The sequence below is a fragment of the Camelina sativa genome, chromosome 9 (genome assembly GCF_000633955.1).
Source record: "Camelina sativa cultivar DH55 chromosome 9, Cs, whole genome shotgun sequence".
NCBI lineage: Eukaryota > Viridiplantae > Streptophyta > Magnoliopsida > Brassicales > Brassicaceae > Camelina > Camelina sativa.
The window spans coordinates 20,402,080-20,414,143 of NC_025693.1; the positions used below are offsets into that span (position 1 = coordinate 20,402,080).

At 42.4% G+C, this 12,064-nt stretch overlaps 1 protein-coding gene, 1 long non-coding RNA gene and 1 pseudogene across 2 annotated transcripts in view; all 3 read left to right on the plus strand.

Moving 5' to 3' along the window:
* On the plus strand, nt 2,849-3,676 carry LOC104711508. Its single transcript, XR_002033451.1, has 4 exons — nt 2,849-3,033; nt 3,131-3,298; nt 3,393-3,516; nt 3,601-3,676. It is a non-coding gene; the product is annotated as an uncharacterized LOC104711508 (long non-coding RNA).
* Nucleotides 3,771-4,419, plus strand: LOC109125208 (annotated as a pseudogene).
* Nucleotides 6,344-12,064, plus strand: part of LOC104711509 (ruvB-like 2) — a 6,771-nt gene continuing 1,050 nt past the window's right edge. The window contains exons 1-2 of the mRNA XM_010428208.2: nt 6,344-7,114; nt 7,406-7,469. Of these exons, the coding sequence (XP_010426510.1) occupies nt 6,363-7,114; nt 7,406-7,469 (816 nt within the window). The 5' untranslated portion in view covers nt 6,344-6,362. The remainder of the gene's footprint in view (nt 7,115-7,405; nt 7,470-12,064) is intronic.

A 12,064-nucleotide genomic window follows, 5' to 3' on the forward strand; every position in this document is an offset into this window, starting at 1 on the left:
GTGATCTTTGTGGACCTATCTCACCTTCCACAGCTGCACAAAGAAGATACATATTTGTTCTTATAGATGACCACTCTCGCTACATGTGGACAATACTCTTAAGGGAGAAGAGCGAGGCGTTTGAAAAGTTTAAATATTTCAAGAAGACAGTCGAACAAGAGAGTGGAAACAACATCAAAACGCTAAGAACAGACAGAGGAGGAGAATTTATGTCTCAAGAGTTTCAATTGTTCTGCGAGAAAGAAGGAATCCTAAGACATTTAACTGCTCCATACACACCACAACAGAATGGAGTTGTTGAGAGAAGAAATAGAACTTTGTTGGAGATGACAAGAAGCATATTAAAACACATGAGCATGCCTAATTACTTGTGGGGAGAAGCAGTCAGACATTCAACCTACCTCATAAACAGAGTGGGAACAAGATCCTTGAACAATCAAACACCCTATGAAGCACTTAAGGGAAGGAAACCGAATGTCGAACATCTAAGAGTCTTTGGATGTGTATGTTATGCAAGGATTGAAGCACCACACCTGAAAAAGTTGGATGACAGGTCCAAACCGCTTGTCTATCTCGGAACAGAGCCCGGTTCTAAAGCTTACCGTCTCTTAGACCCAACTGCTAGAAGAATTACAGTGAGTAGAGACGTATTCTTTGATGAAAACAAAAGATGGAATTGGAACACAGCAAATTCTGAAAAACCAGGAGAATTCACGATCAGCTTTGGAGAATTTGGGAACAATGGAGTCAGAGATTACAATGAAAGAACAGAGGAAACAGAGGAAGAGGAAAACAGAGCACACAATGAAGAAGACGATATAGAAGAAGAAGAAGACCTGCTACCTGAATTGACTCCACTTGATTCGACCGATCTTGAACCAGCGAACCAGACATCTGAGCTAGTATTACGTCGATCCTCACACTACAAAAAATGGTCACATTGAGACGAACGTTTGTGACAAAAATTTTACGTCACAGATTTGTGACATTTTAAATATGTTATTTAAGCACCAAACCAAGTTATTTAAGCGATTACGTACTCTTGGCAGAAGTTGAAGCTGAGCATCTCCTATTGTCGATTAACGAAGAACCCTGGGATTTTAGAGAAGCAAATGAGTTTAAAGAATGGAGAGATGCATGTGAGGAGGAAATCTCGTCAATAGTTAAGAACAGAACCTGGACCTTAGTTGATCTTCCTATCGGCGTGAAGTCAATCGGCTTAAAGTGGGTGTTTAAAATCAAACGCAACTCTGATGGTTCCATCAACAAGTACAAAGCAAGACTTGTGGCAAAAGGCTATGTACAAAGACATGGAGTTGATTTTGATGAGGTGTTCGCTCTAGTTGCTCGCATTGAAACAGTTAGACTCATTCTTGCCTTAGCCGCAACAAACACATGGGAAGTGCATCACCTTGATGTAAAAACTGCGTTCTTACATGGAGAATTGAAAGAGGATGTATATGTGAGCCAACCGAGGGCTTTGTAACAAAAGGAAGTGAGGAAAAAGTGTATAAGCTACACAAAGCTCTCTATGGATTAAGACAAGCTCCTCGAGCATGGAACACAAAGTTAAACTCAATTCTCAGAGAATTAAACTTTGAGAGGTGTTCTAAAAAGCCATCCTTGTACATAAAGCAGATAGGGGAAAGTCTTCTTGTTGTAGCTGTTTACGTCGATGATCTGCTTGTCATGGGTTCGGATTTGCGGTTAGTTCATGATTTCAAGAAAGGTATGGCTGAAAAATTTGAGATGAGTGACTTAGGCAAACTCACATATTATCTCGGTATCGAAGTTTGTCAAGGAAGAAATGGGATTATGTTAAATCAAGAACGTTATGCAATGAAGATCCTGGAAGAAGCTGGAATGAGTGAGTGTAATGCGGTTTGCACTCCAATGATCTCAGGTTTGGAGTTGTCTAAGGCTGAAACAGAGGGTCGTATTGATGAGAAGGATTACAGGAGAAAAATTGGGTGCCTTAGATACTTACTTCATACCCGGCCTGATCTTTCTTTTAGTGTGGGTGTGTTAAGCAGGTACATGCACGAGCCAAGAGAGTCACATGGCAAGGCGCTAAAGCAGGTTTTGAGATACCTCCGAGGAACGCTCTGTCATGGTCTTCACTTTAGGCAAGGAGCTGAGCTAGGTTTGGTTGGCTATAGTGATAGTAGCCATTGTGTGGACAAAGATGATGGAAAGAGCACGGGTGGACATGTCTTTTATCTCAATGAATGTCCGATCACTTGGAGTTCACAGAAGCAACAAGTCGTGGCATTGTCTTCATGCGAGGCCGAATTCATGGCAGCTACCGAGGCCGCCAAACAAGCCATTTGGTTACAAGAACTTCTTGCAGAGATCATTGGGAATGAGTGTGCAAAGGTTATGATAAGAGTTGATAACAAATCTGCTATTGCTCTTACCAGGAATCCAGTCTTTCATGGACGTAGCAAACACATTCATCGAAGATTTCATTTCATACGAGAGTGTGTTGAGAATGAACAAATTGAAGTTGAACATGTCCCGGGTAATGAGAAAAGGGCTGACATTCTGACTAAAGCACTTGGAAGAATTAAGTTCAAAGAAATGAGAGATGTCATTGGAGTTCAAGATACCGAAGGAGAGTCAAAGGAAGATTTCAAGCTTAAGGGGTAGAATGTTGGTTAAGCTTGAATTAGCTTGAGGCTAAAGTCAAGTATATTTAGGAGAAAAGCTAAATATACATATTTGAGTTTTAGGAATTCTTTGAATAAGTTAGTTTTCCAATTTGTTTTTGGAAATTAGCAAAGAGTGCTTCTCTATATAAAGTGTTGCAGGGTGTTGCATCACATATAGTTTTTGAGAAAGAGTTTTGAGAGATTGTGTGAGAGATTGAGAGAATTCTTCTTAAAGGTTTTGAGTTAGTTTCCTTTGAGTTTTAATAAAGAGAGTTATTCTTTATTTTGTGTTCTTAAACAATCTTTCATAAACTAGAGAAGAAATGTATATGAAACTTGATCAACAGATATATGATGATGCTATATTGTTGAAGAGAAAAACGTAAGCTCTGATATTTGACTTATACAATACCGTTTTTGAGATAGTTTCTCTCAAAATACAACTAGAGTTAATCCAAGTTCCAAGATATGTTTCACAGGGACGTAATCACATACCTGAGACAAGAGGTTTATGCTTGTCAGAAGAACAAGCTGTTACAAGTGTTGGAAAATTACAAAGACAAGGGGATCCTCTGTATTTCCCGCTAATATCAAAACCTTAAAACAGAGATCCTCTGTTTCAAAGCTTCTCAGTTTTCTCATATCTGGTTTGTCTCTATGAAACATGAAATTTTGCAACTCACTGATTGCTTTTTTTTCTTAAAATATGGTTTGGTGATGTTTTGTTCCATGATATAAAAGTGGAAGATGAAGTACGTGCTTGTAACTGGAGGTGTTGTGAGTAAATTAGGAAAAGGAATCACTGCAAGCAGTGTTGGTGTTCTTCTTCAGTCCTGTGGTCTTCGTGTTACTTGTATCAAAATTGGTATCTTGCTTACATTAAGTTCAAAATGTATATAATGTTTGCTTACGGAACACTCATTCTAAAGCCATTTTTTATTATCTCTAGATCCTTATCTGAACTATGATGCTGGAACCATATCTCCTTACGAACATGGAGAAGTGTTTGTCTTGGATGATGGTAGTGAGGTAAAAAACTATAAAAAAAAAAAAAAAAAAAAAATCTCACCTCTGTTCTTTTCTAGCATTTGGATTTAAGTGACTTAAAACTATTTTTTGATGGGTTTAAAAAAAAAGGTGGATCTTGATCTTGGAAACTACGAGAGGTTTCTAGATATCACATTAACTCGAGATAACAACATCACTTACGGGAAGATTCAGCAGGTAACTACATAATGTTTATCTTTGGATTTATCTGCAACAAGTCGATAACTAAAGTACTTTTGTTGTTCTTGTTGTTATTGTCACAGTATGTGATGGATAAAGAGAGGAAATGAGATTACTTAGGAGAGACTGTTCAGGTAAATAAAAGATAGTTTCAACATTTCTACTTTGTAACCATAATAAGCTTTGAGTTATAAATTTTGGTTGGTAATGGATTTATAGATTGTTCCTCACGTCACTGATACAATTCGAGAATGGGTAGAGAGAGTTGCAATGATTCCTGTAGATGGAAAAGAAGGTCCTCCTGATGTTTGCATCACTGAAATAGGTGGAACTATAGGTAACATTTATAACACCGAGAATTTCAATTATCTTTTTGTGTGCTTCTTCTGTGTATAATACAGAGAAATCTTTGTGTGTTTGCAGGAGATAATGAGTCCAGGCCTTTCACTGAAGCACTTAGCCAATTATCATACAGTGTAGGGCCTGATAACTTCTGCCTTATCCATGTTACTCTCGTGCTTGTGGTCAGTGTTGTTGGTGAACAGGTATGTGTATATGTATTTGAGAAACTTCATTTGCTTTGAATCTCTTATTTCAGAAAACAAAACCAACACAGCACAGCATTAGAGATCTACGAAGCTTGAGATTGACACCTAATAAATATCATAGCTTGTCGGGGCACAAAGGTTTTAACTTGTTCATCTATATCTTCTTGTTCTGTTATATAATACTCGAACTTCTTCTTTTACTGTTAGGTACTAGAAGAGAATGTAAAAGCAAAGCTATCTCGATTTTGCTATTTTCTGGTATGATGCATCTTGTTTTAGTTTTCTTTGTTGTGTTGTACTCTTGCTTACTCAAAACTCTCGGTTAATCAGGTTCCCCACTTGTTTTCAGATTCAGAATATCTTCTCACTCTATGATGTTCACAACATCTGGCACATCCCTTTGATGCTGAAGGTACGAGTTTTCAACTACTGTAATGATGTTCGAAAACAAAACTCATTAGATGCAACACTTCTCGTTGTCCTTTGAAACAAGATCAGAAGGCTCATGAAGCAATCTCAAAAGTCTTGAACCTTTCTGGTATTGTTAAAGAACCTTCTTTAGGCATTTGGGCTTCAATGGTAGAAATTAGTGACAATTTAAATGTACCGGTGGGTCTCAACTGCCAAAGAATTGAATAGTTTTTGTAGTCTCCAAACTCGATGTCTCTTTCTTGAAACCCAAGTAAATGTTTTACAGGTGAGAATCGCTATCGTGGGGAAATATACAGATCTCTCAGATGCCTATCTCTCTGTCTTGAAGATAAAATTATACATCACTTTCTCTCATGGCACATTACAATTAAGGTTTGGTTTAATGACCCTGCTCATTGGTTAATTAGGCCCTCTTCCATGCTTCTGTGGCTATCCGGAAAAAGCTTGTAGTTGATATGGTTCCATCTTGTGATCTCGAAAAGACCACCAAGAAAGAGCTAAACAAGTGTGGTTAATCACATTCATGCTAATTTTCCTCTTAATGAATACTCTAAAACAGAATTTGTATCTCTTTTGGGCAGGATTCACGCGCATATGAGGCTGCTTGGAAGTTACTAAATGTTTGTTATTTGTTTTTTTTTATTTTTTGGCAATCTTTGAGAAGCCTGATGATTCAAAACATAGCATATTTTGCTTCTTCAGGACGCAGATGGAGTTCTTCTCCCTGGAGGGTTTGGTGATAGGGGAATGGAGGGGATGATTCTTGCAGCAAAATACTCCCGAGAAAACAATATCCCTTTCCTCGGTATCTGTCTTGGAATGCAGATCGCTGTCATCGAGTTTGCACGCTCACTTCCTGCTTGCCTGATGCAAATAGCACAGAGTTTGAACCTGAAACCAGACATCCATGTATCATATTCATGTCTGAGGGCTCTACGACTCATATGTTTATATCTTTAGCAGTTTGGGCAACCAATCTTAGAGGTACTTTCTAATTGTTTGGTTGACAAAGGACTCTTGGTGATCCACTGATCTTTCTCTAAACTCTAAACCTTTGCGACGAAACCCTCAAACTTTAACAACTCTCATTCGGTAGAGCATCAGAACCAGTACATGTTCAGTGTGCCTATAAACTCTAAATCATTAAAATGTTTGAATCATTAAAACGTTACAAATAAAATTGTTTTTCTTTTTAAATCACAAAAACTTAACAAGATTACAAACATAATATACAAATCCAAAATTACAAAGACCAAAAACATAATAATAATTCGAAAATTTCTCATTTTAATATATTTTTCTTAATATATAAACAAAAAAAATGTTAATTTTCCCCCGGCTCCTAAATAAGTAAATAACACGAAAATATATCAGTTTCCAAAACTCTTATAAAATAGAACACGAAGAAGAAAGACTCTTTTGGCGATTCTTCTCTCAAGTCTAAAACCTTTGTGACGAAGCCCTCAAACCCTAGCAACTCTCATTCCTCCGGCGAACTCAAACAATGGCAGAACTTAAGCTATCAGAGACTCGAGACTTAACCAGAGTTGAACGAATCGGAGCACACTCACACATACGAGGCTTAGGTCTCGACTCAGTACTCGAGCCACGAGCCGTATCCGAAGGCATGGTTGGTCAAATCAAAGCACGCAAAGCCGCCGGAGTAATCCTTCAGATGATCAGAGAACGCAAAATCGCGGGTCGAGCTATACTCATAGCGGGTCAACCCGGAACGGGTAAAACCGCAATAGCAATGGGTATAGCTAAGTCGCTAGGGTTAGAAACACCGTTCACCATGATCGCAGGAAGTGAGATCTTTTCACTAGAGATGTCAAAGACTGAAGCTTTAACTCAAGCGTTTCGTAAAGCTATTGGTGTTAGGATCAAGGAAGAAACAGAGGTGTTGGAAGGAGAAGTTGTATCGATTTCGATTGATCGACCTGCTTCTTCTGGTGGTGCTGTGAACAAGACTGGGAAGATAACTATGAAGACGACTGATATGGAATCTGATCATGGTTTGGGACCGAAACTGATTGAGGCGTTGGATAAGGAGAAAGTACAGAGTGGTGATGTTATAGTTTTTGATAGAGCTTGTGGGAAGATCACTAAGCTTGGAAGATCGTTTACGAGGTCTAGAGATTTTGATGTTATGGGATCAAAGACTAAGTTTGTGCAGTGCCCTGAAGGTGAGCTTCAGAAGTGGAAAGAGGTTGTGCATACTGTCACACTTCATGAGATTGATGTTATTAATAGCAGGTTCGTTTTTTGATACTTCTCTGTTTTTGTTAATGTTTTCAATTGCTTAGTTTTGAGGTTTAGGTTGAAAAAGATTGCTTCTTTTTGTAGTTTTAGGCTTGGAACTTGATAGAGATGGTTACATGATTGTGTATTTGGTTGATGGTTGAGAGGGTTTAGCTTGTAAAGATCGGTTCTTTTCAACTTTAGGTTTGGACATTTGATACGTTTTCATTGAATACAGATAAGGATTAGTCCTTTTTTCCATCAAAGTCATTAACTGTATTCTTGTTTCATTGTTGTGCATTGTAGGACTCAAGGGTTTCAAGCCCTTTTCACGGGTGATACAGGCGAGATCCGAGCAGAAACCCGAGATGTTGATGTCCCTTTTGGTCACAATTAATATGTTTAGTTCGGTCAAAGAGGGTCGAAGTTCTCTTCTATTATATTGATGTCGAAACACAAAAGACGGGCTACAACGCGACTTAAACGGGTTACAAAGGTAGACGAGGATAGTAGACGAGCTGATATCTCGTCGATTCTCCAAGCTATGAGTTTAGAACCGTTGACTTTTGCTTGGACGAGCTAAGCTTTTGTACTTGCTGCACGAATTCTCCTGCTTTTCTCCGATTCCCTTTTCTACAGGCCGTACGCCCGTATTTATAGGGAATCGTGTCGGTTCGTCTAGGAAAAATACCATAATACCCTTATCTCTTGAAAAGGATATCTATGGGCTTTTTCCTGGGCCGGGCCCTTTAGTTGGGGTTGGATCTACCCCTAACAATAGTCCCCCCCCCCTCGCCTCTAGTTCGTAGTCTTTAGGCGAAGGACTGCGCGTGGGATGATATAGAATAGCGCGTGAAGGCGTAGTTTCCAACGTTGAGGGTCGAATCGTCGCGTTCGGTGCTTGGAGCGCGTGAAATCCGGAAGCTGGATCGTCATGGAGCGCGTGCTGCAATGATGACGTTTCCGGATTCCTCTTTCCCCCCCTATAAATATCGCTTCCTCTCTAATCTTGTTATCTTCTTCTCGTGTTTTTGGTGCTTCCGTCGTTCAGGTATTTTTCCATTCTTCTATCTCGTCGTTATATTGCTTTTAGTGTGTCGTCGCTTTTTTTATTATGAATTCTCCTCGATCGTCTTTAACGAGTACACCGCTGACAGCCGACTCTGAGACCGCGATATAAAGAAACAAGATTTCGCCGAGCTCTGGTTTTGCTAAGATCGGTGGGGTCGATAAGTAGTTCTTTAGCTCGTTGAACGCGCTGTGACAGGCCTCGGTCCACTCGAACTTGCCCTTTGTTTTGAGAAGCTGGTAAAATGGTAGACACTTGTCGGTTGATCTGGATATAAAACGGTTTAGAGCAGCGATCCGTCCAGTTAATCGTTGTACTTCTCTGGCGTTCTTTGGTTGTGGTAGATCGATGATCGCCTTAATTTGCTTCGGGTTCGCCTCGATGCCTCGTCTGGTTACCAGGTACCCAAGGAATTCGCCGGATTTGACTGCAAATGTGCATTTGGCCGGATTAAGCTTCATCCCATACTTGTTGAGGGTATCGAAGCATTGTCGCAGATGAGTGATATGATCCTTTGCGTGCTGTGACTTGACGAGCATATCGTCGATGTAGACCTCCATAGTCCGGCCGAGTTGCTCGGCAAACATCTTATTGACTAACCGTTGATACGTCGCTCCCGCATTTTTAAGGCCGAAAGGCATGACCTTGTAGCAGTACGTCCCTCTATCTGTGATAAACGATGTTTTTTCCTGGTCGTCCTTGTGCATTAGAATCTGGTTGTAACCGGAGAAGGCGTCCATAAAGGTTAACAGCTCGTTGCCTGCAGTCGCTTCGACGAGCTGATCGATTCTTGGCAATGGGAAACTATCCTTTGGGCAAGCTTTATTAAGGTCGGTAAAATCGACGCAGATTCGCCACTTTCCATTCTTTTTTTTGACGACCACCGGATTAGCTAGCCACTCTGGATATTTTACTTCCTTGATTGACCCGGCGCCGAGGAGTTTGTCAACTTCGTCGTTCACTGCTTGCGATCTTTCAGAGCCTAACTTGCGCCGTTTCTGTTTGATCGGCTTATGCGTCGGGTCGGCATTGAGCTCATGGGTCGTGACACTTGGGTCGATTCCTTTCATGTCAGCCACGCTCCATGCGAACGTTGAGATGTTAGTCCTGAGGAAGAGTATCAACTCGTTCCTCATGGCGGATGTTATCTCCGTGCCGATATTGACGCATCGTTTCTTGTCGTTCTCGTCTAGGATCACCTCTTCGACCGCGGCAATGCCCTGTTGGACGGCAGTCGGCTTCCCGTCTGTCGGTGACGTGCTACTGTCGCCGACCCGCTGCTTTGATTGCTATAATTTCTTTCCGGTGCGAAGCTTATGCTCGATCAGGAAGCAGGCCCGTGCAGTTTGCTGATTGCCACGCAGTGTGTATATTCCTTTCGAAGTTGGGAACTTAACGCACTGATGATATGTTGACGGGACGGCTTTCATCTTGTGGAGCCATGGGGTTCCAAGGATGACGTTGTAGATCGTTGGCTTGTCGATAACTGCGAACCGAAAGTATCTGGCTATCCCCCCAACGAAGATTGGTAAGGTGATGGTGCCGACGGACATAAGATGATCCCCGTCGAAGCCCGTTAAAGAGTGACATTCTGGCATAATGTCCCGTTCGCCGACTTCCATTTTGGCCAACACGTCTCTGAAGATGACGTTGACTGAGCTTCCAGTGTCGATCAATATTCTCGTCACCTCACTTTCGCCGATCAAGAGTTCGACGACCAATGGATCGTTATGTGGTAAATCCAAGCCTTCTAGATCTTTTCCGTCGAAAGTGATTGGCATGCCTTCAGCCTCGAACCTTGACGGCCAAGATTTCGTGATTTCAGCCTTTTTAGTATAATCTCTGATCGCTCTGACCGAATCGTTGCATCCGGCTAGCCCGCCCATTATCATGTTGATTCGTCGTATCGTCGGAGGACGTTGGTCGGGCTTGCGGTCTGTATGCGGTCGTTTTTCGTTACCGCTGTTTTCGCGCCGTTCGGTGAGTAGGTTCTGAATTTCCATCTCGTCTTCGCTTTGGTCGGCTAGTACCTTTGAATCCTTGACGAATTTTCGAGCGATATATTCGGCGCGCTTGGCGTCGCTTCGTCCAGGTCGGGTTGTCTTGCTTCTGTCGGGCTCGACGACTATTGCTCCTTTCTTGTATCGCTCCATCAAGACCTTCTGGAGGTAATGACACTCGTCAGTTGCGTGGGTGGTACTCTGATGGTAATCGCAGTACGGGGTTGCACTATTTTCACCTCCCTCTTTCCGTATATACTTGTTTTCGCCGATCGCAAAGGTTCGGCGAGTTCGATCTTGGTTTTTGACGAAATGTTGTCGAGGCTCGACGTAGTCAACTTTTGGAGCTGCGGCTACTGGCTGTTTGGGCATCGCACTTGCCTCTGAAGAATGCTTCTTAGCATTGATAGCTTTCTCTTCCTCGAGCCCAATGTGTTTTGCAGCTCGGAGTAATGCCTCGGCTACGGTCTCGACGTGCGTTAAAGACAGCTCTTCCTTGAACCGAGATTCATACCAGAGCGCATTTCGAAGTGCGACAATTGCGGCAGCGTCCGGAATTGAAATGTTGACGTAGACTTCCTTGAATCGCCCTATAAAGGACCGAAGCGATTCTCCCTTGTGCTGAGTTAAGGCGTATAAGTCGGCATGGGAATTCTTATCCTCGAACAAAACAGAAAACTGCTTCAAAAATTCGGTTATCAACTCCCTGATACTATCGATTGATCCGGGTGGGAGTCTCGAGAACCAACTCAATGCGGTTCCTGTTAGATGCTCGGCGAAAACTTGACAAGCTCCAGCGTCGTATTCCGCCGGGCTGAACTGTAAAGGGCCGAGGGCTACGCCAAAGGTGAGTAAGAAATCTCGCGGGTCGACTGTTCCGTCATAGTGACCCAACCGTGGCTTGACTGCCCGTCTGACCGTCGTCGTAGCGAGTCTCCGAGAGAACGGAGTTCGCTGTGTTGCTTCGAGCATAAGTCCGACTTGGGGTGCCTTATCCGTTGCTTTTTGAATCATTGCGGCCATTTCTTTCATTTGCTCTTTGATTTCTTTTAGCTCGGCGTCCTTCGTTAGATCGGTTACGTCGTTATTCCGCTCGATAGGGTGCTGGGCAGGATTACGTCCTAATCCGCTGGTTTGCACATACGACCCTGGCGTTGTTCTTACCGAGGTGAAGTTCACTGGGTTGAGCCGAGCGTTGTTGAGATGGTTGATTTCATCTTCCGAGTTAAGCTGTGCCGCAGTGAGTGCATCCAAACGGTTGTTTGTTCGCTCTTCCTGCTGGTCAAGGCGTGTTAAGATCCCCCGGAACAGCTCGTCTATACTAGAGACGGGCTGGTTGTTGAGCAAAGAAAGTTGTGTCGGCGCCTGTGGTGCCTCTACGGTCGTCGGGGTCGTCAAATTTGTTGCTATGACGAAGGTCTTCGGACTTTCTACTGTCACAGTCTTTCGTGGAGCGTCTGGCGTGGGAAGGACTGTCTGCTCCGCTTGATCCGTTGCTGGGGTTATCGTTCCCCCCGACGAGCTTGCTTCTTTGCTTCTTTCCTTGTCAATTATTGTCATCCTGTCCTGTCGGTGTAGGTCCGTTCTTCAATTTTTTTAGAAAACTTTGACTTGGCTCCCCCCTACCTGGCGCGCCAAATTGTTGATGTCCCTTTTGGTCACAATTAATATGTTTAGTTCAGTCAAAGAGGGTCGAAGTTCTCTTCTATTATATTGATGTCGAAACACAAAAGACGGGCTACAACGCGACTTAAACGGGTTACAAAGGTAGACGAGGATAGTAGACGAGCTGATATCTCGTCGATTCTCCAAGCTATGAGTTTAGAACCGTTGACTTTTGCTTGGACGAGCTAAGCTTTTGTACTTGCTGCACGAATTCTCCTGCTTTTCTCCGAT